This window comes from Pteronotus mesoamericanus, unplaced genomic scaffold (genome assembly GCF_021234165.1).
Source record: "Pteronotus mesoamericanus isolate MK-2021 breed Mesoamerican mustached bat unplaced genomic scaffold, CSHL_Meso_final scaffold_507, whole genome shotgun sequence".
NCBI lineage: Eukaryota > Metazoa > Chordata > Mammalia > Chiroptera > Mormoopidae > Pteronotus > Pteronotus mesoamericanus.
The window spans coordinates 17,697,146-17,720,251 of record NW_026555319.1 but is presented as its reverse complement, the minus strand read 5'-3'; the positions used below and the strand labels follow the sequence as shown (position 1 = coordinate 17,720,251).

Sequence of the window (23,106 nt, the reverse complement as noted above, 5' to 3'; positions counted from 1 at the left end):
GGAAACTCCCGTGGGACGGCAGCTCCAGCTCCAGTTTTCAGAGACTCTGCATCTATTGCTTCTTTGCACCAAATTATGAAGTTTTGCCTTGGTTGTGAAATGCTGGCCAAGCTCCATTCAGCCTTGACTGTGTGTGTGCACCTGTGTCCATGTGGGTATAACTTCTCCTTTTGCTACTCTTATCCATCACCTGTGACATGGTTGATTATATGGGCTCTTGTTTTAAAGATGACTTTATCTTCATAAAAATCTGGGTTAAAACATGTCACAGCTTAAAAACATTGCTCTGATTGCCTCCCCTGCGGCCATGGAGACAAACCTCTTGATCCCACGCTCACTAGGCGCAGCCCCTGAGAACAGGAGACGGGGACATTAGAAGCAGAGGATGCACTGGGGCCTGTGTTTTCGTCTCACTTCCCCACCTGCATCTGTCACTGTGGTAATAGCTGCTGTACCACAGGGCACAGTAGTACTCGGCCTCGTCCTCGGTCTGGGCCCCTGATAGCGTCAGGGCAGCTCTGTCCCCTGTAATGGAGCCTGAGAACCGGGCCGGGGTCCATGAGAATTTATTGTTTGTGTTATAAATCAGTGTTCTCAGGGTTTGGCCAGGCTTCTGCTGGAACCAGTGTGGATAGTTATTGTTGGTGACGGCTCCCGTGCTGGAGCCACAGGTGAGAGTGACTGTCCCTCCTGGGGACACTGTCAGTGAGGGCTCCTGAGTCACCACAGCCTGGGAGCTGGACCCTGAAATAAAAACAGACACATGTCAGGAATCAAGAATAAAGGCAGAGGGATCCCTCCAAAGGCTGGTGCCTGGAGCGTCCATGGACCTGGGCAGAGAGTGAGGAGGGGGAGCAGAAAGACGAGAGGCGTCCAGGTCATGGTGGAGCCTTTCCAAGATCCCCTGGCCTCTCAGGCTGGTGCTGGTCTCTGGAGGTGTCCCTTTATCTCCTCCTCAGCTCGCTGGGTAAAGGATATGTTGGTGGGGCGTTATGCAAATAGGACCCTCTAGCACCATCCAATACAGGGTCCTCAGGTCAGCTCTTAGCTTTCCTCTGAGGAGAACGCAATGGTTGTTGTGGGCTTCCGGTCTGTCCCTTGAGAGGAAGCACCTGCTGTCTGTCACCTCTACCTCAGGCCATGACTGTGGGCACAGGACCCATTCAGTTCAGACCCTTTGAGTTGGTTTCCGCCTTTCACTCTGAGAAGATCCACAGCGCCCCCTGGTGACGTCCTCTGGGGAACAGTCATGGTGGTGGGAAGGGCAGAAGGAATGGTGGCCCTTTATAAACAAACAGGTTAACCTATTCCTGATTCCTCACAGAGAGTTTCCTTTTTTTAATTTTACACATTGTGTTTTTCAACTCTATAATTTCCATTCGGTTTGTTTTCAACTTCTATTTAAATTCTGAGTTTTTCTCCTTTTCCATTTGCACTACGAATGCTTGTAGTTGCTCTTCAGGTGGATTGTAGGATCATTGCCAAAATAATACCCATCACTGTATTTCCTCATCTGAGTCACCTCCCTGTTTGTTTCAGTAGATTCTCTTGTTTCATTCAAGTTTTTAATTTCTTGGTTCTCGAAATAACAAGTGGCGTTTTTTACAGGACCCAGGACATGCAGCGCTCAGATCAGGAGCCCCGGGGTCCCACTGTCTCTTCCTGTGATCAGGCCGCCCTCCCGTGTGGCTGCAGCAGCAGGTCAGGGCATGTATGTTCAGCTCCCACTGGCCCTGGCAAAGGTCAAACACTGACCAGTGCTGCTGACAGCTTCCTGGGGACAGCAGGGCAGTGATTGTCACCAGCTGGTTCCCTTCACGTGGGGTGAGGGACAAGCGCACGGCTGGGCCCTGCTGACCTCAGGGAGGGAGGCACAGGGCTGAGTGGCGTTTCTGTGCTCAGTGGGGGCGGGCACTCAGCTCCCCACAGGGCTCTTTGGCCTCATTGATACCAGGGAGGGGCGGGGACGCCTGCAGCGCTAACTCCTCTCCCTTCTGACTGCCCCTTATTCAGCGTCCTTAATGCAGGTGGGGTCCAAGGCTTGCTCCCCATGGTCCCCACGGTCACCAACAGAGGGCGGGGGAGGAGAGACTTGCTCTGCCTCATGTCATTTCATTCAGTCTCATTGTTGAGTGATGAAGTTACAGGTCAACTCACCACTGAGTGGCTGGAATCATGGTTGAAGATTTTTGTCTGCTTAGCATCACGAGGAAAACATGGCCTCACAAAGTATGTTGGGGAATGTTTCTCCTCTGTTTTCTTTAAAACTATGTAAAAACTGTGTAAAATATGTATTATTTCCCACTTAAATGTTTGCTAAAATTAGCTAAAAAGTCCACCTGAGACTGTAATTGTGTTTTTGAGGTTTGAAACTACAGTGATCAAGAACTTAAAAATACATAATGACAAACATGGAAATAAGCAGATCGCATTTCTCATTTTATCAGACATCCAAGTTTACAAACAGGGCGAGTTTTCCCTCACTAGTAATTTTATATCCAATATTAATATTATTGTAGATTGACAATAAACTACATTATTATTTTTAGAAAAATTAGTCCAGTGATGTTGATAAAGGTAATGTATTTTGAAATAGAAATAGGAGGAGCTGTTCATTCCAATTTTAAATATGGTGCAAATCTTTTCTCAACTGTGGCAGCGACAGATAACATAGCATTGCCTAACACTCCATGGTCTCGGGGTTCTTGCCTGGGAGAAGATGGCCCCCAGGAAACCAGGTCACAGATGTGGGGATTCTGCTCTTATTGTCATGCCACCAAGGAACTCTGAAACCAGGTACAGAGCGATTCTGTTTGCATTAGGAAACCAGTAAGGAAATGAGACATTTGTGTTGGGCCCATAAAGACAGACAATGGTGAGACCGTGAGGCCTCTTGATGGATAGCGCAAGTGAAAACAGAAGTCAAAACCTGAACGAGTGTTGGTCACAGTCAGGGACAAGACAGTGATGGGTCACTAGAGAGAAGAGGGCAGGTGTTTACTTCAGTTCCACGTGGCATGGGCATTCTTTGTGGCAGTGGGTTTACTAAGTCATGTGACAGTGCCAATCAGCTTCCTCATCAGGCTAGACCTCAAAGGAGGTCAAAGAGGCCGTGAGTATGAACGATGGGCTGATGAAGAGGCCTGAACCCCTGACTGTCAGTGACCTTCGTCCCAGGTCCCAAGGAAGAGTCGGTGATCTGCCCCGAGATTGTAGGACTGTGGCTATGGCAACACTTAATGTGTTTGCTGACATATGTTCAGGAGAAGGTGGCTTCGGTTCTGGGCTCATCAAGAGCTCCCCAGGCAAGTGACACAGAACCTATTGGGGAGCACTTGCTCCTTATGGCCCACAGCCCAGCCCACACCCTGGGCTGTTGACACACTCCAGTGGGGGGTGAGAGGACAGGGGGACATGGTCAGGGCTTCTGGGCTCGGTAAACCCGCTCACAAGTGTCCCCATGGGCCTGGGAGGTGGCAGCTGCAGGTGCATCTCAGCCACGGCCCCACGTCACCCACGCCCCCTGCAGCGGGTCAACACTTTCCCAGCTACTGTGGAGCCTCCGCCACCACCCTGTGGTCCAAGGAGAGATTTGCGGACCTCACGCCCCACTTTTCCCCTTTGAGGACCCCCTTCCCTCAACTTCACAGCTGGCGTCTCAGGTCCCCAGCAAGGCCCACCGGTTAGCTCTGTTCCTGGGTTCCTCCTGCGCCTGAGTCCTCACTCACATCTGAGGTTCTGGGCCCTGAAACACGGGGCTCCTGCCAGCTCGGAGCTCAGGGGCCGCGTAGCCACGGGGCAGTCTCTGCTCTGACCCTCCATGCACAGAGTCCCTGCTGGGAGAGACTGTCCCCCTGCTGGGATGGGCCTGGGCTCTGACCAAGACAAAGGTAGGAAAGGCCATTGCCTCATTTCAAGGGAAAGAGGGCAGGTCCACGGGCTCTGGTTTTTTTGCACACAGATGACGGGCAGCGTTCCTCTGAGTCCTAAATGTTGTAGTTTGATTTTGTTTCTGCTGCCTGAGACTTCAAACTTGTTAGGAGAGAAAAGTGAAGGTGACCCATAATGTATCAAAAAGTACTTCCAAGGAAAATTTATATACATACAAGTTATTTCAATACTTCCAGTTGTCGTGAACCAAAACTGTTATGCTGAGGTTTTCGCCCCACTTCCCCATCTGAGTGTGTCACTGTGAGAAGCACTGCTATGGTCGGTTGCACAGTAATAGTCGGCCTCGTCCTCAGGCTGCAGCCCAGAGATGGTCAGGAGCCCTGCATTGGCCGAGGTGTCTTTGGAGCCAGAGAAGCGGCTGGGGACCCCGGAGCCCTGGTGCTTGCTTGAGTCTGAGTAGTAGTACAGCAGATACCGGGGAGGGCTCCCTGCCTTCTGCTGGTACCAGTATATGGTATAGCCGCCAACACTGATGTCTCTGCTCAGGGTGCAGGTGAGTCTGGCTGTTGCTCCAAGAGATGCAGAGACGGAGGGCGGCTGGGTCAGCACAGGCTGCGAGAGGGAACCTGCAGGCACAGACACTCATGGGTGATGGGGCAGGGACCAGGGATAAGTTTATCAAGATTCTGAGCAAGAGGAGAGTGGCACTGTGGGTTCCCAGGGTACCCAAGTTCTGTCCGTACCTGTGCACTGAGAGAGGAGCACGAGGAGGAGAGGAGTCCAGGCCATGGTGCCCACAGCCCCTGAGCCCGCGGTGGGGCTGGGCTGCCCAGGCCTCCTTTTCTTCCCCACCCTCTGCCAGGGGCGGGGCCGCCCATGCAAATGTGGGTCCATCCAGGGGCTGCCCAGCCCCTCCCTGAGCCCTGGTGCTGGAGCTCAGCTCACACCCTGGACTGAGAAGGGTGGAATATGGTTTCACATTTTGGGACAGACCTGGGGTCAGCACCTGCTGAGACAACACTTGTGTTAATGCTCAGGGGAATGGGCCAGGCCACCGAAGACACAGCTGGTGAGTTCCAGTAGGGAACTCGGCCCAGCCTCCAAGTCAAGGCCCCCTTGAGTTAACAGTCCTCATGAGCAGCTGTGTGCGGACTACAGGGCAGCCCCCCGCGCCCCCTCCATGTCACGGGGCACACGTGTCTTCCTGGACCAAAGCCCTGAGAGCCCTGCTGGGTTCTGCGCCTCAGCAGGTCACTGACTATTCGCACATCCAGGGTCTGGTTCCCAGATGCCGTGACTCTGATGCACTGTCCTGGTTACTGTGGCATCTCCCTCCCAAGTGTTCCCAACTGTGAGAGGTTCAATCATGTATGTAACTTACAAACTAATTTAGTCATTTCCAGTAAAGATGTCTCAAAGTAGATGCACAGTGAGCTTCCTGTCCAACATTACAGATGACGAGACAGTTGATGTGGTTTGAAGGGCTGCTTGCAGACATGGCGTAGGAAGGGAGTTTTCCAGGAATATACTCAGGGACATCTTCAAAGAACAATGCAGCAAACTGTTTAATTCATGTGAGGCATGCACAGTTTTTATGGAGATCTGATTGAATTCGGTATGTAATTGGTAAAACGCGATGGCTTCGGTGGAGAATTTACCACATTTACCAGTGCAGAAGGTAGATGCTTCTTCATTTTAGAAATTGACGTAATATTCTTATGTTTGCGGTATTCTCTATTGTGTCACATGTTTCTTGTCAAAATTTTCTTTTCGGTGTCCTAAAAGTTGTTTATATTTCAAACGAAATGTTTCTGTATTTTTTTAGTCATTGTATTAGGTTAGTAACAAGCTAAATATGAGATTGTGATGTGTTTGCAGATGTGCTGACTGTCTGGGCAGTTGAATGTAGAAAATATCACTTCCTTCTGTGCCCCGTATGCAACTCTGCTTTAACTGTGCAAATGGTGCCATGGTCCCCATACTTCTAGACCCATAAGGCCTTTCAGTAAATGACTGTGACCCAGAAACGCAGTTCCTTAACACGCTCTCTTCTCAGGCACCCCGAGGGGTGTTTCTCATTTATCTCAGGCAGGTTGCTCCCTGCTTAAAATGATCAGTGTGTTCTCGCTGGTGTTTGAATAAAACATGTCTCTTCCAAAAGAGAATACAATGTAGTTAGCTCCTGATGCTCCAGCACTGACGATTCCAGGTTCGGGGTGTGCGAGGAGACAGAGCCCGCGGTCTCTGGGGCCCTTCACCTGCGCAGTCACCGTGTGCGGGGTTCATGAGGGCTGCTGGCTCTGGAGGGGGTAGTCCTGCAGCTTTGTTGATCGCAGGGCGGCCGCATCCGTGAGCATTTTGTGGGTACTATACACGCCCCAGGCAGGTGTCAAGGGCAGAGCGCTCTGGTGGAGGAGGGTGAGCTCAGGGGGAAGGATCCACCGGCTTCTAGGGCAGAGGCTTCAGAGTTGGTGACTCAGGGCTCGGCAGGATGGGGCCTGTGGCAGCTGCGTCCCAGAGACAGGAAAGGACAAGCAGGGTCAGGGAAGTGGTGACAACAAGGTTACTCTGCTGGGGTCCAGGACTACCAAGTCCTCTCTCCCATGGACCAACCATTTCTTAGAAGTCAGTCAGCCCCTTCGTGCAGGGGGAACAGAATAGAGGTTTCACCTCATGGGAACTGCTGCAGGTGTGGAGACTATGGGACTCTGGGGACTAAAGGGTGACAGAAGCTTCCCATTTCTAGCCACACAGATGTAGTGTCTTCATGTTTGGCCTCTCGTGTTCCATCGTTGGGGCCCAGTGTTGATATTTTATTCCCTGTCCCAGAATGCCGTTGCCCAGGCTGCCGCTCCCAGGCCCTCTGTGGGCGGGGTCTCCCTCGGGGCCCAGGTGGAGCCTCTGAGTCACGAGACTTCATTATATGCGCCTTCTGGGTGCCATTGTCCTTCAGGTTGGCATGTGGGTGAGTGTAGAAGGTGCTCTCAGATATAGGCAACAGAGAGATTCTGTTAGTTGGTGGGTTTTTAAAATCTCTTCATACTTATTGGTTACAATGCTGGTGGACTATTTACCAAATGTAAGGAGAAAAAGAATCAAGAGTGAGAAATCAGAAGTTCTCTCTTCTGTGCACAGGAAAATGACACAGACATGGAAGAAACAACATCTCCCCATCATAAGTGCAAAAATAAATGAAGGAGACATTCAAACACAGTAACTCTAATTGGCACATGGAATTCATGTGTAAACAGCAGAATACAACCACCTACTAACTTTTGAGTCAAAATTGATAATGCACAAACATACAAATTTAAAAATAATATGTGGGGGAAAGGAAAATTTAAAAATCTACTGAAAATAAATTAAATAAATATTTTCCTAGGAAGATAAAAAAAGTTTTCAAAAGATGGAATGAAAGAGCAATTTCCTTAGAAAATATGGAACACATTATAACAGAACTATTCCACAAAAAAATATATACGATGCAGTTAGCTCTGAAACCAAAACTAAATCCTTCAGAGTAAATGTTCCAAATGTATTAGCTTTTTCCAAACATTGACAAATGGAAGCTTTCCTGATTCTTATACAAAGCAGGTGTAACAGCCATACTTACACCTGAGAGATAAAATACAGAAAAGGGCATATTATAGACAATTACATGAAATATTAATCCAAATGTTCTAAATAAAACATTAACAGAGAGAGTCCAATATCGGACTAGTAAATAGAGACACAATTACTACATTTGATTTATTGCAGATATCCAACTAAGGTTCCATTTTGACCAACCCTTTCATATAATACATCATATTAATAGATCAAAAGATAAAACCGTAAGATCTCAATAGTTGCAGAAAAAGCCTTTGACTGAAGTTTAAAATAAATTTCTAATGAAAACATATACAAATATAACCAGCACATTTGTAGTATGGTCATTCGCACCCTCTGCTCACACGTACGACGTAGCCCTCCAGTCAGCACGTCAGCTACCGAGGCAGGGGCAGGACGTTCCCACAAAGATCGGGAACTGGCCAAAGTGACTTTAACTCCATTATTATTCAACATGATTCAACAAGTAGTAGAGAACACAATTAAACAAGAAGACATCAATGGCGGGATGTCAGCACTGAGGGCTATGGACGCCGGGCCATTCGCAAGCCCCTAGTGCAGACAGGCCACCCCCGAGGCGCTGCGGTGCCGGTGCAGCAGGGACAGAAGGCTCTCCCCGTGAGCTGCAGGAACTGTGCTCACAGTGAGGGCCGATGGGGGGGTGGCAGCTCTGGAACATCCAGGAAAGACGTCAGGGATCAATGACAGGGATGCAGGGCTTCCAAGTCAGAGTTTAGGTCCCAAATGACCACAGATTTTACCTGCATTTCACTCCTGGCCTTTAGGGCAAAACGCCATGTTCCCAGCCGATGGGGAGCAGGACTCTCCGCTGTGCCTGAGACCTGCTGCGCAGGAGGGGGCTGCTGCGAGGTGCTGGGAGGACAGCAGGCAGAGGAGGCACGTGCGTTCCCCGGGGGCCGCCCTGGGCCCCGGCGGCAGAAGCAGCTGCCACAGGTGAGCCTCAGCGGCAGAGGCTGGACATTCCCCGTCCCGACAGCTGAGAAGCAGCCTCTCCTGGTCCAGGCCGCACAGGCCTGCAGCTTTGAGTGAGCGCGGAGGCCGCCATCGCAGGAGTGGCTGTGAGGAGCAGCCTTGTCCTGGGCTCTCAGCCCAGTGAGGCTCAAGGGGCCTGAGCTGCCAGACCTGCTCCAGGGAACGGTCCGTGGACCACGCAGGATGACAGTTGTCACAAGAGATGACAGTGGAGGCTGTGTGGGTGACAGCACACACTGGACCTTCCCGGTGTGTTCTGACTCAGACACAGCCGGGCTCTGTGTCCCTGGTCCTTCCTGACCCATCATGGACTCTGGTCCCAGGACAACCTCTCTGTTCCATGCACAGAGATGGTGATTCTGGGACTGGAGACCAAGAAGGGAGAAGACCCCCTTGTCTCTGTCCCCATCCCTGTATCCAGTCACCTCCGCAGTGAACGATGAGGGTGAGGAGGATGGGGAGCCAGGCCACGGTGGAGACCATCACAGAGGCCTGCCTTCAGTGACCCCACGGTGAAGCAGGGCTTCCCCAAATCCCTCTCTTCTTTTTTGCACTTCAGAGAGGAGGACTCAGTAATGCCATTGACCATCCTGGCTAGCTGATTCCTGGGCCTAATCAGGTGTCCATACCTGAGGATGGCCATGGGCGTTTGCCAGTGGGGCTGTGTGAGGCCCTTGGGTAGGAGAAGTCACAGTTGTGAGCCCTCAACAGAGGTCACAGGCATTGCTGGGAGGCTGGTCCCAGCTCAGATCACCTCTGGTCCCTCTCGTGCCCGAGCGCCCTCTAGTGCCATTGTGTGACAAGGTGACGAGAACCCATCAGAGACAACCTCTGACTTCCCACTTTCCGTCCCCTGAACCCTGTCTTAGGGCCAGGCTAAGTGTCCCTTCTTTTAGCCTCCCCATCACCTCAGGACACATTAATGCTGTGCTCAGGGTCCTCAGCGGGGAGCCTTTCCACATCTCTCAGGCCTGCTTCTGCTCAGGAAGGAGGTGGCGACTCTTACGTAAACCCTTAGACCAGTATCAAGTCCAGAGCAGTGACCGGCCCCTGGAGGCATGGCCCCTTCGGTGCAGGACACCAGTCCATCCCTCCTGGTTGGTAGAGGTCTGCTGGCCTGTGGATCCCCAGCAGAACTGAGGAGAAAGGGGGCCCTTCTCTCTAGGGATGGGGAGGTTGTAGGGAGAAAGCCCTCGAGCTCATTCCCAAGGTTTCATGCCGTGTAAATGTTGACTGTCATTTTTCCCACCTGCAAGGAACACTCATTCTCCACATCCTGTGAGCAGCGATCTGTCCCGGGACTCTACGCTCCAACTAACAGACATAAGTTGGCAGGGACCTTGAAAAGTGACATTATCTGAGGCACTTCTCTAAGAGTCAAAAAGGCTAATGTACAGAAAGTTGTAGGAAAAATTTATATTGCTTTGATAAGGTTTTATTAAAATAGTTTACTCAGCTTAAATGTATGTATGTTTTTGTATATACAAGTCACGTCACTAAGATTCAGTTAAAAATTCAATGATAATGAATACTGATGGAAATTGTATTCAAAATATCGACAGTAAAGCACGGGAAGTGCTGTTCTTGGTGGGAAAGGTCGCTCTGAGGCAGATCTCCCAGGCCTCCCGCAGTCGGGAGCCGGGCTACACTGTCCACGCCTGCGGAGCTGCTCCTTCCGCTACGGGGGACCTTGTTCCTGAGACCTGGCCCCACACACGGTACATGTGCCAGCACCGCCTGGAAACAGGAGCTGGAACGACCTAAAACGTAGAGGAGCTGAGACTTGGGGGTGGCTGCTCACTTTGTCCACCGCTTAATTCACTTGAGGAATCACCGCACAGAGGTTGGGCAGTGAGCTTAGTGACATAGGGGTTTCTGAAAGGACAGAGTCACAGGGGTGGGAGCTCAAATGTGAGGATAAACAAAGAAAGAAGCCCGGACCGTCCCTGTGTGAGGTGGGGGTGGGGGAAATGTAAGCCGATGAGTGACAAACTCTTTCTTATGTCCCCACTTAAAAAAATTATGAAATATTCTCAATGTAATCATAATGATAATAATTAACCCTCTCGGGGGGACTGACTGTGGGGGCCCGGGAGGTGGGCTCGCACTGCCCCCGGGGCTGGAGCTCTGGGGGAGGACGGGGTACCTTCGGTTGCGCTGGTCAGGATGTTCAGCTGCGTCCTCAAGCTGCTGTCAGGGGCGTCGGCTGTAGGTCACATGGAGACCTAACAGAGAACCGGCGTCCCAGAGGGTGTGGCCTTTTCAGTGGGTGCAGAGCGTTGATGAGGTATCTCCAGGGCTGATGGGTCAAAATCATACCATCGTATCGACGGCTGCTGCGTCTTCCAGGGCAAGAGGTCTTGGCTTTCTGTCCTGGGTCCCAGTCCCTGAAGGAGGCTGGAGGAGCAGGGGTAAACCAGGGACCTGTGTGCACAGGCCAGAGACCACACCGCAGAGAAGGGCAAAGAGGTGGGGAGGGGCTCCTGCGTGAGCGAGAGCACCAGGGAGCTTTACCTGTGTCATGGGTAATGTCAGGGCGTGGGGAATCCGTGACGTGGTGGAGACGGCCTGGAACCCTGCCCCTCAGGCCTTGGAGCAGAGGCACCACAGCCTCACATCCTCGATCCCACTCCACAGCCAGCGGGGAGGGAGGGGCCTGTTGGGGGTCAGCGCTCCGTCAGCTTCAATAGACCGTGACCTCACATCGTAACAAACTTCTTTCTTATATGTTCTGTGAATGTGTCTCAAGTGTGTTAATCCTAGTCATTAGGCTGATGAAAGCAAATACTCATCCATAATGTGAGAGGGCCTCATCCAATCAGTGGAAGGACTCGGTACAGCCAAGGCTGGCCTTCCCCAGGCAGACGGACTCTGCCAGCAGACGGCCTTCAGGGCCGAACTGCACGTCTGCCCGGCCTCCCCCAGGCCTCTGACCGGCCAGCCCCCACTAGGGCTTGGGGTTTGCCAGTGTCTCCAGTCATGTGAAATGACTTCTTAAAGTGACTTTCTTGAGATCATGTGTGTATGTGTGTGTGGGCATGTGTATGTGCATGTGTGTGTGCATGTGTGCATAAATATATGAAGAGAGAGAGAGCCATGTCCTCTTGCCTCTGTCCTGGAGCAACACTAAGTCACACGCAGCCCTTGATTCACATCTCCATTCTCGTTTTTGCCTCTTCTGATGCTTTAGAGGATCCTGTTCTGTGGAACACTCTTGATACGTGGAAACACGGTGGTGGGGCAAACGGGACACTGCGCTCTGGGTCCTACACAGTCCCGTGGCAGCGCAGGAATGCAAGATGCCCACAGTGCGTAACAACTGCCGGGGTCCGTGCCCACCGCACCGACCAGGCGGCCCGCACCCTGTCCGTCACGGGGCACCTACACCCTCCCCCAGGACAGGCACAGTCAGCTCTGGAAGTGAGCTGTGATTTTGTGAGATGGGTCTTCGGAGTTTTCCATCCAGGATCACAGACGCTGGTTCCATCTGTAAGCCTTGGAAATACACATGGAGACGCCGGATTCCTGAGTCACCATTCAGGTCTGAGAGGACCACAGCGGGATCCCCCACCTCAGTCCCCAAGGGACTCTGTGCCTGCCCCCGACAGGGGCATGGGCCCTCCGTCTCCCGAGTCCCCTGCCGAGGGGTGGGCTGTGATGAGTGACTGGAGGACGTAGGGAAAGAGGGGCCTTCAGTCCCACAGGGTGCCCTGGATGAACCTGGACCCAGGGTGGCAGCAGCCACAGCCGCAGGAGAAGCCGCAGGCTGAGCTGAGCAGGCAGCGGCCGGGGCGCCCCCCTCCCAGCACATGAGCGAGGGCACCAATGTTGGTTCCCCGCAGGCGGCAGCTCCGTGGGCAGGGAGAGGCAGCTGTCGCAGGAGGTTGCACTGAGAACCAGCCTCATCCTTAGACTCAGCCAGGAGATGGACAAGGAACCCTACCTGCCAGACTTCCGCCAGAGAATCAATGAGAGACCCTGAGGACTGACGACTGTCATATAGACGAGGACTTGGGGGATGTGCCCTGGAACTCTTGGTACAGGGGCACGTACTACACACTATGGATGAGTCTGACTCACACAAGCTGGATTCTGAGTCCCGGGTTCTGCCCTGACCCATCATGGGCTATCCCCTGGGTGTGGCTGCACCCAGGAGTTTCTACTCAATTTGAGAAAATCACACAATGTGTTGCTGTCAAGGACAGGTGTGGGGGCAAAATTTAAAGAATGTGGACAGATTTTCTAGGCACAGTTCACTGAACTGGGTCTCAGGGCTCGATATTTCACCAAACACAGGAAGCAGCTGGCTTGTCCGAGGGCTGTCTGCCCAGGGAGGCCCCATTTCAAGAAGCAGAGGAGGTTTTGTCTCACTTCCCCACAGGCCTGCAGCTCTGTGCGAGCACTGAGACCGTTGTCCCATGCTGCGCAGTAATAATCAGCCTGGTCCTCAGCCTGGAACCCAGAGATGGTCAGGGAGGCTGAGCTGCCAAGCCTGGAGCCAGAGAATCGGTCGGGGACCCCTGAGGGTCGGCTGCTAGTACCATAGATGAGAAGTTTGGGAACCTTTCCTGGGAGCAGTTGGTACCAGGACACATATTTACCAGCCCCGATGTTGGAGCTGCTTCCAGGGCAGGAGAAGGCAACCCTCTGTCCCAGGGCCCCAGAAACAGACGGCGGCTGAGTCAGCACAGACTGGGCCCAGGACCCTGGAGGGAGAGGACACACAGAGATGGTGGTTATGAGTCTAAGACAAAAATAAAGTACAGCGTGAATATTGCCAGGGCTTCATACTCTGCCTCATATGCAGTCACCTGAGCAGAGAGCGAGGAGGGTGAGGAGGAGAGGGGACCAGGCCATGGTGTAGACCGTCCCTGCGTCCTGCCTTCTGTAGCCCCACAGCTGAAGCACAGCTTCCCCCAAACCTCTCCCTTCCCCTCTTCAGAGTCTGAGAGAGGGAGGGTCCACTCATGCAAATGAGGCCCCCCACCTTTCTGATTCCTCATTGGGCCCTGGCTGAGGCTACACATCTAAAGTTGTCAGGGTGGTGGGCACGGTTAGGGCTCTTGGGCTCAAGGGATGGGTGAGGTAGCAGGGTTGTCCCAGCTGGGAGCCCTGAGCAGAGGTCACAGGAAGTGCCAGCAGGCGGGTCCCCGCTCCCATGACTTCCAGGCCTCTCAGGAACGAGCTCTATCGCCCCCTGCTGTTCAGGCACAGACACACCACGGTGCCTCATGGTGACCAGAGCCATCACAGAAAGCTTCATCTCCCATCCTCCTGCCTTAGAGCCAGGCCAGGTGTGCCCTCAGGTAGCCTCCTCATCCCCTCAGGGCAGACACCCCCAGCTGACTCTGTCCATGGACTCACTGGCTGTTCTGTGGTCAGGACAGAGGCTGTGTGTCTTATAGAAACTCCTCTGAGATCGGGAACAAGTCCAGAACATTGACAGCCCTCATAAGCATGACCCTTTCTGTGCTGGACACATGTTTTCCCCTCTGTTTGAAACCTCTTTTGTGGCCAGAACTCTCCTCCCTGTGGAATCCAGCCCCCACGGCCCTGAGGAGCTGGGGCTCCCCTGACCAGGGAGGAACTGGGAGGTGGTTGAAAGGAAGCCCCCGCGTGAGTGCCTGGTGGGCGGTGGTGGGCGATCCTCACCGTCTGTCACTGTCGGCACCTGAATCAAGCGTGGCCACTCTGAGAGCGTGATGCCCCTTTAAGACTTTGTTCCCAGATCACAGTCATGAGTCTCGGGGGGCCCCGCAAAGTAACCTTGTTTGTTGCTTGTTCATAGGATAAAAGACAGCAAATGTGCAGTTAGCCCTAGAACAGAACAAGTTGAGCTTTCCAAATGCTCTGGCAGGGATTGATTTAAACAGTTTATCTGTGTGTTTGGAGAATGGTACGGAAGCCAATATCCGGCAAAATGCAGATTCATGACTATGGGTCACCATCATTTGCAAATCCAGTCAACTGACAGAACAATAAAACGTGTATGAGAAACTAAGGCAGGAACTTGCACATCAGGAATTACTTTTATGTGCCATCGTCTGTCTCCATGAAACTAAACGTGTGTTCGTTCCGCTGTCTGCAACTCCAATGCTTCATGGCCGGGATCATCAAAACTCCTCCTCTTGGGGATAAATGCCAATTTCCATTCCTAGAGTGAGGAGTGGCTTCCATCCATGGTCATCCACTCACTTCATTATATAATGACAGTGCACAGCCCAGCCACATCTGCCCTGTTAGCCTGCCCCTCCATGGGAATCCTCTGTATCAGTAGAGCGGAGTTTTATGTACTGTTTCCTTTGCTCTCAGTCTGACACGTGCCCGCTCACTGCCACAGGTACTTAGGACACTAGCTTTCCTCCCCAGCCCCCCCGTGCGGTGGCTCACACGTTCATAGTGCAGACACATGGGTTCCTATCACACTCTGCATTCCATCGTGGGATCCTCGACATCCTACATGGCATTTCATGCGCATACATTCTCATGCAGGGTTTTTGTGGACAGAAGATTTCAACTTATTTTTATAATTTACTTCCTATATTTTATTTTTCAATTGAGGTGTAACAGACATACAATATTATATTAGTTTTAAGGGTACAACACTATGATCCTATATTAATATATATTACAAAATCATCACTGAAGTAAGTCTAATGGACATCTGCCACTATACATTGTTACAATTAATATTATTTCTTCTGCTGAGATATTTTAAGGTCCGCTCTATTAGCTACATTCCGACATGCACGATTCCAGCGTTCTCTGCCGCAGTCACCATGCTGCCCGGGACGTCCCCAGAACCGTGAATTCCGTAACTGGAAGTTTGGAGCCCTTAACTACATTTGTCCACTTGGCAACAGCCTTTAGTGCATATTTTGCACTAAAAATCAGAAAGAAAAAAAAAGTAGGTCAGCACTAATTACATTTAAGTAAATTATAACATGAGATGCCAACAGGGCTGACTAATCCTTCGTGCACAGCACACGCAGTGCTGACGCCCCAGGATACTTTCAGGGGCCCTACGCGATGTTACATTTATGTCACTATTACAAGGAAAAGTGAACATAAACCAGTCTGGAAGGAAATTGCCACCAACGGGAGGAGAGATGGACTTTCAGTGTAGGTGGGACCCTTAGCCTAGGAAAGTGCTGCTGTGAGTGACTTTGAGGACAGAGAGCAGAGAAGGACCATTCTATACCACACAGTGTCCCTGGGGGAACCTGGGCCCAGCACATCAGCCAGAAAATAAGCAGAAGTCACAGGTCACAGGCTCAGCCTGAGGAGCAGCTACGGGGATGAGGCAAGGGTTTCTGTCTCTCTTCCCCATGGGCTCGCACCACTGTGCGAGCATCGAGACTGCTGTCATAGGTCTCGCAATAATAATCGGCCTTGTCCTCGGCCTGGAGCCCACTGATGGTCAGGGTGGCTGAGCTGCCAGACTTGGAGCCAGAGAATCGGTCCGGGACCCCTGAGGGTCGATTGCTGTTACTATAGATGAGGAGTTTGGGGGCCTTTCCCGGGAGCTGTTGGTACCAATGCACACGGTAACCCCCGATGTTGGAGCTGCTTCCAGTGCAGGAGATGGTGACGCTCTGTCCTGGGTTCCCAGACGCTGAGGGCGGCTGAGTCAGCACAGACTGGGCCCAGGATCCTGGAGGAGGAAGACACACACAGATAGTGATCATAAGTCTGGAGACAAGAGGAGAAACCCCTCGTCCCAGGGCCCTTCTCCTGTCTCCATGCCCAGTCACCTGTGCAGTGAGCGAGGAGGGCGAGGAGGAGAGAGGACCAGGCCATGCTGGAGGCCATGCTGAGTCCTGCCTTCTGTGGCCCCACAGCTGAAGCAGAGCTTCCCCCAAACCTCTCCCATCCCCTCTTCATATTCTGAGAGAGGGAGGGTCCACTCATGCAAATGAGGCCCCCACCTTTCTGATTCCTCATTGGGCCCTGGGACAGGCCCTCTGTCTGAGGTTGTAGGGGGGTGGGCAGGGTTAGGGCTCTGTGGTGGAAAGGTCCCAGCTGGGAGCCCTGAGCAGAGGGCACAGGCAGAGCGAGGTGGCTGCAACCAGCCCTGTCACCCCAGAACCCTCAGAAACAGGCCCTTAGCACCCCCTGGTGTGCAGGCAGAGACACCCCATCTTGCCACAGGGTGACCAGTCATCAGAGGCAGCCTCTGCCCCTGCTGCTCTGCCCACCGTTCTCCTGCCTTACAGCCAGGCCAGGCGTGTCCCCAGGTAGCTTCCTCATCACCTGAGGGCACACTTTACGCTCTACACAGACGCGCTGGGAGACTCTGTCCATGGCCTCCTGGGGAGTCCGGGGTCAGGACCCAGATCGTGTGTGTTATACAAACTCCTCTGAGATCGGGAGCAAGTGCAGAGTAGTGACCGCCCCCATAATGGCAGATTTCCTTCTGTGCTGGACACACGTTTTCTCCTCATATTGATTCCTCCCTTGTGACCAGAGCTCTCTTCTCTCATGTGTGGAAACACCAGCATCCCTGAGAAGATGGGGCTCCCCTGACCAGGGACTGGGAGGTGGTTGAAAGGAAGCCCCCGCGTGAGTCCCTGGTGGGCGGTGGTGGGCGATCCTCACTGTCTGTCACTGTCGGCACCTGAACCCAACCGGGCCACTCTGAGAGCGTGACGCCCTTTTAGGACTTTGTTCCCAGATCACGGTCATGAGTCGCAAGATCCTCGCATAACAGCCTTGTTTGTTGCTTGTTCATAAGATACCAGATGGCAAATCTTCAGTAACTTCTAGAACGGAATGAGCTGAGCTTTCCAAATGCTTTCGTAGGGACTGATTAAAACGGTTTATATGTGCTTTTGGAAAACGGCACGGAAGCCCACAACTGGCAAAGGGCAGACTCATGACGATGGCCACCATCTCTTGCAAATCCAGTTAACGGACAGAGCAATAACATGCACATGAGTCAACTAACGCAGGAAAATGCACATCTGTAAATATTTCTATATGCAACCGTCTGTCTCCCTGAAACTAAACATGAGTTCACACACCACTATCTACAATGCGAGCTCTTCACCGCTGGAATCATCACGTCTCCTCCCCCAGGTTTTAATGTCAACAAACACTCCTAAGTGAGAAGTCTGGCTCCCACTGTGGAAAGCAGTGTGGAATTCCCTCAAAAAGCTAAAAATGGAACTGCCTTTTGATCCAGTGATTCCCCTGCTGGGACTATACCCTAAGAACACCAAAACGCCAATACAAAAGAACCTATGCACCCCAATGTTCATAGCAGCACCATTTACAATAGCCAAGTGTTGGAAGCAACCTCAATGCCCATCAGTAGATGATTGGATCAAAAAACTACAGTACATATACACAATGGAATACTACGCAGCAGAAAGAAAAAAAGAACTACTAAACTTCGCAACAGCATGGATGGAACTGGAGAGCATTATGCTAAGCGAAATAAGCCAGGGGGCGAAAGACAAATGCCATATGACCTCACCTATAACTGGAACCTAACCAACAATACAAAGATGCAAGGAAAATAAGACCAGCAACACTGAAAGGAAAAGAAATCAACAGAGACAAGAGGGAAGGAGGGAGGCGGGGCGGGGAAAAGGAAGGGAAGGGGAAAGTCAAGGAACATATAGCAAGGACTCATGGACAAAACCAAAGGGGAAGAGCTGAGGGAGGGAAGGAGGCAGGGGGCAAGGGAAAGTGGTGGGGGGTAGGCAGAGACAAATGTATTTGAAAAAATAAATTAAAAAAAAAAGAAGTGTGGCTCCCACTGGTGTCCTTCCATTCACTTAGCTGAGTAATTCCAGTGCACAGCACAGCCACACCTGCCTTGTTAACCTGTTCCCCCGGGTATCCACCTTGTCGCCCAGGACACAGCCTATGAACTGTTTCCCTTCCTTTTAGTCTGACATGTGCCCCTCACTGTCACGGGTACCTAGGACAGTAGCTTACCTCCCCAGCCTCCCAGTGCAGTGGCTCACACGTTCATAGTGTAGACACATGGGTTCCTGTCACACTCTGCTTTCCATCGTAGGATCCTCGACATCTAAAATTGCATTTCATGCGCATTTGCTAAGGTCCTGTCATTATTGTGCTTCACAGTTTTCAGTGCATGTAATAAGGCCGTAGTGCCATTTAAGTGCCATTATTACATTGTCATATAGAATAATTTTATGACTCAAGAAATTCCTTGTGTTCACACAGTGAACTCTTCTCCTTCTAAAACCACGTGTATAAGAGATGTTCACACTCTCTAAAGTTTCATCTCTTCCAAAATGTGACATAATTAGAATCACACTGTGCATCACATCCCCTTATAAAAAAGAGCCCCTTATGGGGCACATCACCACCACTTCCAGCTTGGGGTGCCCTGCAGACACTGGGACACGCATCCCGCACAGCCTCCTGCTGCTGTCAGGTTGGGGAGATTATTAATACAGACGCTATAAACGTTCACGTGCAGGTGTTTCTGTGCACAGAAATTTCCGTTTATATTTTTAATTTCATTTAGTTATCATCTTTTTAATTTGCATATTGTTGATATACAACAGCATGTTAGTTTCAGGTGTACAACATCATCATTCAGTGCCGATAAACATGGCAAAATCACCACCAGAATAAGTACAGTTGACATCTCTCACTATGCTCAGTAACAATATTTATTTTTTCTTGTACTGAGAATGTTTGGGATCTACTCTTCTCTCTGTGTTCAGCACGCACGATTCCAGCGTTCTCTGCCGCAGTCACCAGGCTGTCCGGGACATCCCAGAACCACGCTTTTCATAGCTGGAAGTTTGGACCCCTTGACTCCCTTTACCCACCTGGACCACCCCCTTAATCCTCCACCTCTGGAACCCAGCAATCTGTTACAATTTCACACTTGTGGATGGCATGTTTTGCACTAAAAATCACAAGACAAAACAAGCAGGTCAGCACTGATTATAGTGAAGTACATATAACATGAGACGCCAACAGGGCCAACTAATCCTTCCTGCACAGCACACAGAGCCGAGGCCCCAGGACACTTTCAGGGGCCCTACACAATGTTGTATTTGTGTTACCATTACAAGAAATAATGAACACAAACCAGTCTGGAAGTACACTGTCCCCAGCACGTAAGGAGATAGACTTTCAGCTTCATTTGGACCCTTAGTCTGGCAAAGTTCTACTGTGAGTGACTTGAAGACAGTAGAAAGAGGAGAATCCATTCTTTCCAGAAAGTGCCCCTCGATGGATTCGGCCCAGGACATAGGCCAGAGCATAAGCAGAAGTCACAGGTCACAGGCTGAGCCTGAGCAGCAGCTGCTGGGGTGCTCACCCAGCTCACAGATGACACAGGGGTTCCCGTCGCACTTCCCCGCAGGCCTGCAGCACTGTGGGAGCTTTCAGACTGCTGTCCCATGCTGAGCAGTAATAATCGGCCTCGTCCTCAGCCTGGAGCCCACTGATGGTCAGGGTGGCTGAGCTGCCAGACTTGGAGCCAGAGAATCGGTCCGGGACCCCTGAGGGTCGATTGCTGTTACTATAGATGAGGAGTTTGGGGGCCTTTCCCGGGAGCTGTTGGTACCATTGCACACGGTAACCCCCGATGTTGGAGCTGCTTCCAGTGCAGGAGATGGTGACGCTCTGTCCTGGGTTCCCAGACGCTGAGGGCGGCTGAGTCAGCACAGACTGGGCCCAGGATCCTGGAGGAGGAAGACACACACAGATAGTGATCATAAGTCTGGAGACAAGAGGAGAAACCCCTCGTCCCAGGGCCCTTCTCCTGTCTCCATGCCCAGTCACCTGTGCAGTGAGCGAGGAGGGCGAGGAGGAGAGGGGACCAGGTCATGCTGGAGGCCATGCTGAGTCCTGCCTTCTGTGGCCCCACAGCTGAAGCAGAGCTTCCCCCAATCCTTCCCATCCCCTCTTCATACTCTGAGAGAAGGAGGGCCCACCCATGCAAATGAGACACCCCCGCCCCCAGCTCTATGATTCCTCCCTGGGCTCAAAACAAGGGCCTCTGCCTGAGGATGGACCTGGGTGTTTGCAAGGGTGGGGTTGCGTGAGGCCCCAGTGTGGGGCAGGTCACAGCTCTAAGCCCAAGACAGAGGGCACTAGGCAGTGCCAGAGGGTTGGTAGCAGGTCAAATCACTCAGGTCCCTCAAAACAAGGCCCAAGCGCCCTCTAGTGTCCAGGCTCAGACACACCTTTGTGTGACATGGTGACCAGAACCCATCAGAGACAAGCTCCACATCTCTGTGCTCTCTGTCCTCGGAGCCCTGCCTTAGGTCCAGGCCTGCTGTCCCCTTCTGTGGCCTCCCCATCATCGTGGGGATTTTTTATGCTCTCTTCAGCGTTCTCTGGTTTAGCCTGTCCTCGGCTCCCTTGACTGTTCAGTGGTCTGACCGAGGTGATGGTTCTTACACAGACTCTTAGGCCAGCGTCACATTCAAACCAGGGACCAGCCCCAGGCAGGCATGTCCCCTTCTGTGCGGCACATGGGTCCTCTCCTTGAATGTCATTCCACCCTGGTTGTGAGCGGTCTCCATCCCTTTGGATCCCCAGCAAAACCAAAGAGAATGGGGCCCCTTCTCCCTAGGGATGGGGGCCTTGTGGGGACAAAGCCCTCGTGCTCATTCCTAGTGTGCGATGCTGTGTAGATGTTGACTGTCATTACTGCCACCTGCCAGAAGCCCTGCTCCTCCACGTACTGTGAGCAGTGCCCTCTCTTGGGAGTCTACGCTCAAGTTCACAGTCAGAATTCAGCCAGGGCCTTCTCAAATGAAAGAATTCCCATGATTTTGTTTTCTTTGCATGTACACTTTACCAAATATTACATACACATATATGTGAACTGCATCGCACTATATGTAAACGACATCTCAATGGTTTAAAAAGTACCCTCACCACCTAAGAACGTGCTCACAGGCTGTAAACGAACAAAACTGTGGTTCAGAATTACGGTTCTATTTGGTGAATGACGACGACATGGAGTCATGAACCGCAGTCCAGTCCAGGCCGATCTCTTTCCTCCACCTCCTCTGACTGATCAGGGTGGAGGAGAAGCAGCATCCTTGTCTTGTTTGTGGTGTGACCAAGCCTTGAAAGTTGAGTGATGCACACAGGGTCCCTGTCCCTGTGCTGGGGACTGGGCAGTGCCCTTCAGGTTCCTCATCCAAATCCAAGCATTTCCTCCCAAACCTGCCTGAGTCCACGGACGGAAGCACACACGAAGGCCACGGGCCCAGCCTCGGGACGGTCACAGGCATTGCCCACCTGAGCCTCTGCCTGTGTGGCGGTGACCAGGCTGGCACGTTTTATCAGAGCAGCTCAGGATAAAGATGGGACTGGACCAAAGCCCCACGGACCATGGAAGGGCCTCTGGACTTGGGTCCTTGAGGGGCTAGCAGCTGCGGGGAATTCTCCCGAGTCCAGCGTTGGGCCCACGAGGCAAGCGTGGGCCCATGGGCCCAGACGGGAATCAGACGCAAGGCTTGTATCTCGTTCTCCTCTTGGGCCTGTGCCCTGGCTCCGCAGGGGACCCCTGCAGTCTCAGCGCCCATTGTCTCTCTCACTCCCTTCCTGTTCCATCCCCCTGCAGGAGCCCAGAGGTGCCACAGGAATGAGGTCATAGACAAAGACACAGTTAGGGACCCTGAGGGCTGAGGACACCAGCATCACGGTTCGGGGCTCCTGTGTGGGAGCCCTTGGTGCCCGGACACAGTGCAACCCAACCCCACGGCTCTCCCCAGGCGCGACGGAGCTGACGTTCCAAGCAGAGGGTGATCCGTCAGCTGAGACTGTGCAGACTGTGCTGGAAGGGGCCATGTGGCACATCTGCTGAAGGGCCCGACCCTGAGAAGGCACAGCGACCCTGCGTGTATCAATAACTGGGGTTTGTGACTTACCGATTCCTATCACAACGAGAAACTTGTGTTGCCACCTCGGCTGACACCCACCTATGCAACTTCGCAAGGGAAAGCATGATTCAATAAGTAATAACATAAAACATACAAGGGCTTGTATGAACTTTCTGCTCAGTGCTAACAGTGTATACTGTGTTTCTTAGTAGGTATTTCATAATATGTTAAAATGTTCTTCTCTATTCATTGCTGAATACTGTATTTATTTTCCTGCAGATACGGCCAAAGAATTTTTTTTAATATTGAGACCAGAATAACATATATTATGAACTACTTTTAAAATTATAAACCATTTTTATTAATTGTAGACTTGATAATTTTTTAATTACTCGAAATAAACTTTCAATTCAGTCTCCAGACCTGTACGTACATAAGGTAGTTTCCATCACTTAAAAAAGTTAAATTGATTCTTCATCTCCAAATATTTGGCTTTTTCTCCCTCCTCTTACTGATTTGACACTTCCCCGGGCACGATGGTGGTCCACGAATAAAAGGGTGACACCACTGTCATGTCATCTTTACAAACAACACCTCTCTCCAGATTCAAGACACAGTCCTTGAGACATTAAGGAAGTATTCTTTACTTCCTTACACCTACACTACTTTCTATAGAACCAGGTGTAGTAATCTAATGTAGCAGGCAGCTTCTTAAGCATTTAAGGAAAATGTCATGTGTGTTTGTCAACTTACTTAAGGCTGTTGAAATTTAAAACAA

At 51.6% G+C, this 23,106-nt stretch overlaps 3 gene segments (V, D, J or C); all 3 read right to left on the bottom strand.

The window, feature by feature from the left end:
* Nucleotides 1-337: 337 nt before the first annotated feature.
* LOC129087226 (immunoglobulin lambda variable 5-37-like) lies at nucleotides 338-4,680 on the bottom strand. The segment is given in 4 exon segments: nucleotides 338-350; nucleotides 456-744; nucleotides 4,170-4,517; nucleotides 4,635-4,680. Coding segments are annotated over 4 exon segments (696 nt in total).
* Nucleotides 4,681-15,767: 11,087 nt separating this feature from the next.
* Nucleotides 15,768-16,338, bottom strand: LOC129087223 (immunoglobulin lambda variable 1-40-like). The segment is given in 2 exon segments: nucleotides 15,768-16,147; nucleotides 16,248-16,338. Coding segments are annotated over 2 exon segments (438 nt in total).
* Nucleotides 16,339-19,809: 3,471 nt separating this feature from the next.
* Nucleotides 19,810-20,364, bottom strand: LOC129087222 (immunoglobulin lambda variable 1-40-like). The segment is given in 2 exon segments: nucleotides 19,810-20,171; nucleotides 20,272-20,364. Coding segments are annotated over 2 exon segments (420 nt in total).
* Nucleotides 20,365-23,106: the final 2,742 nt, after the last annotated feature.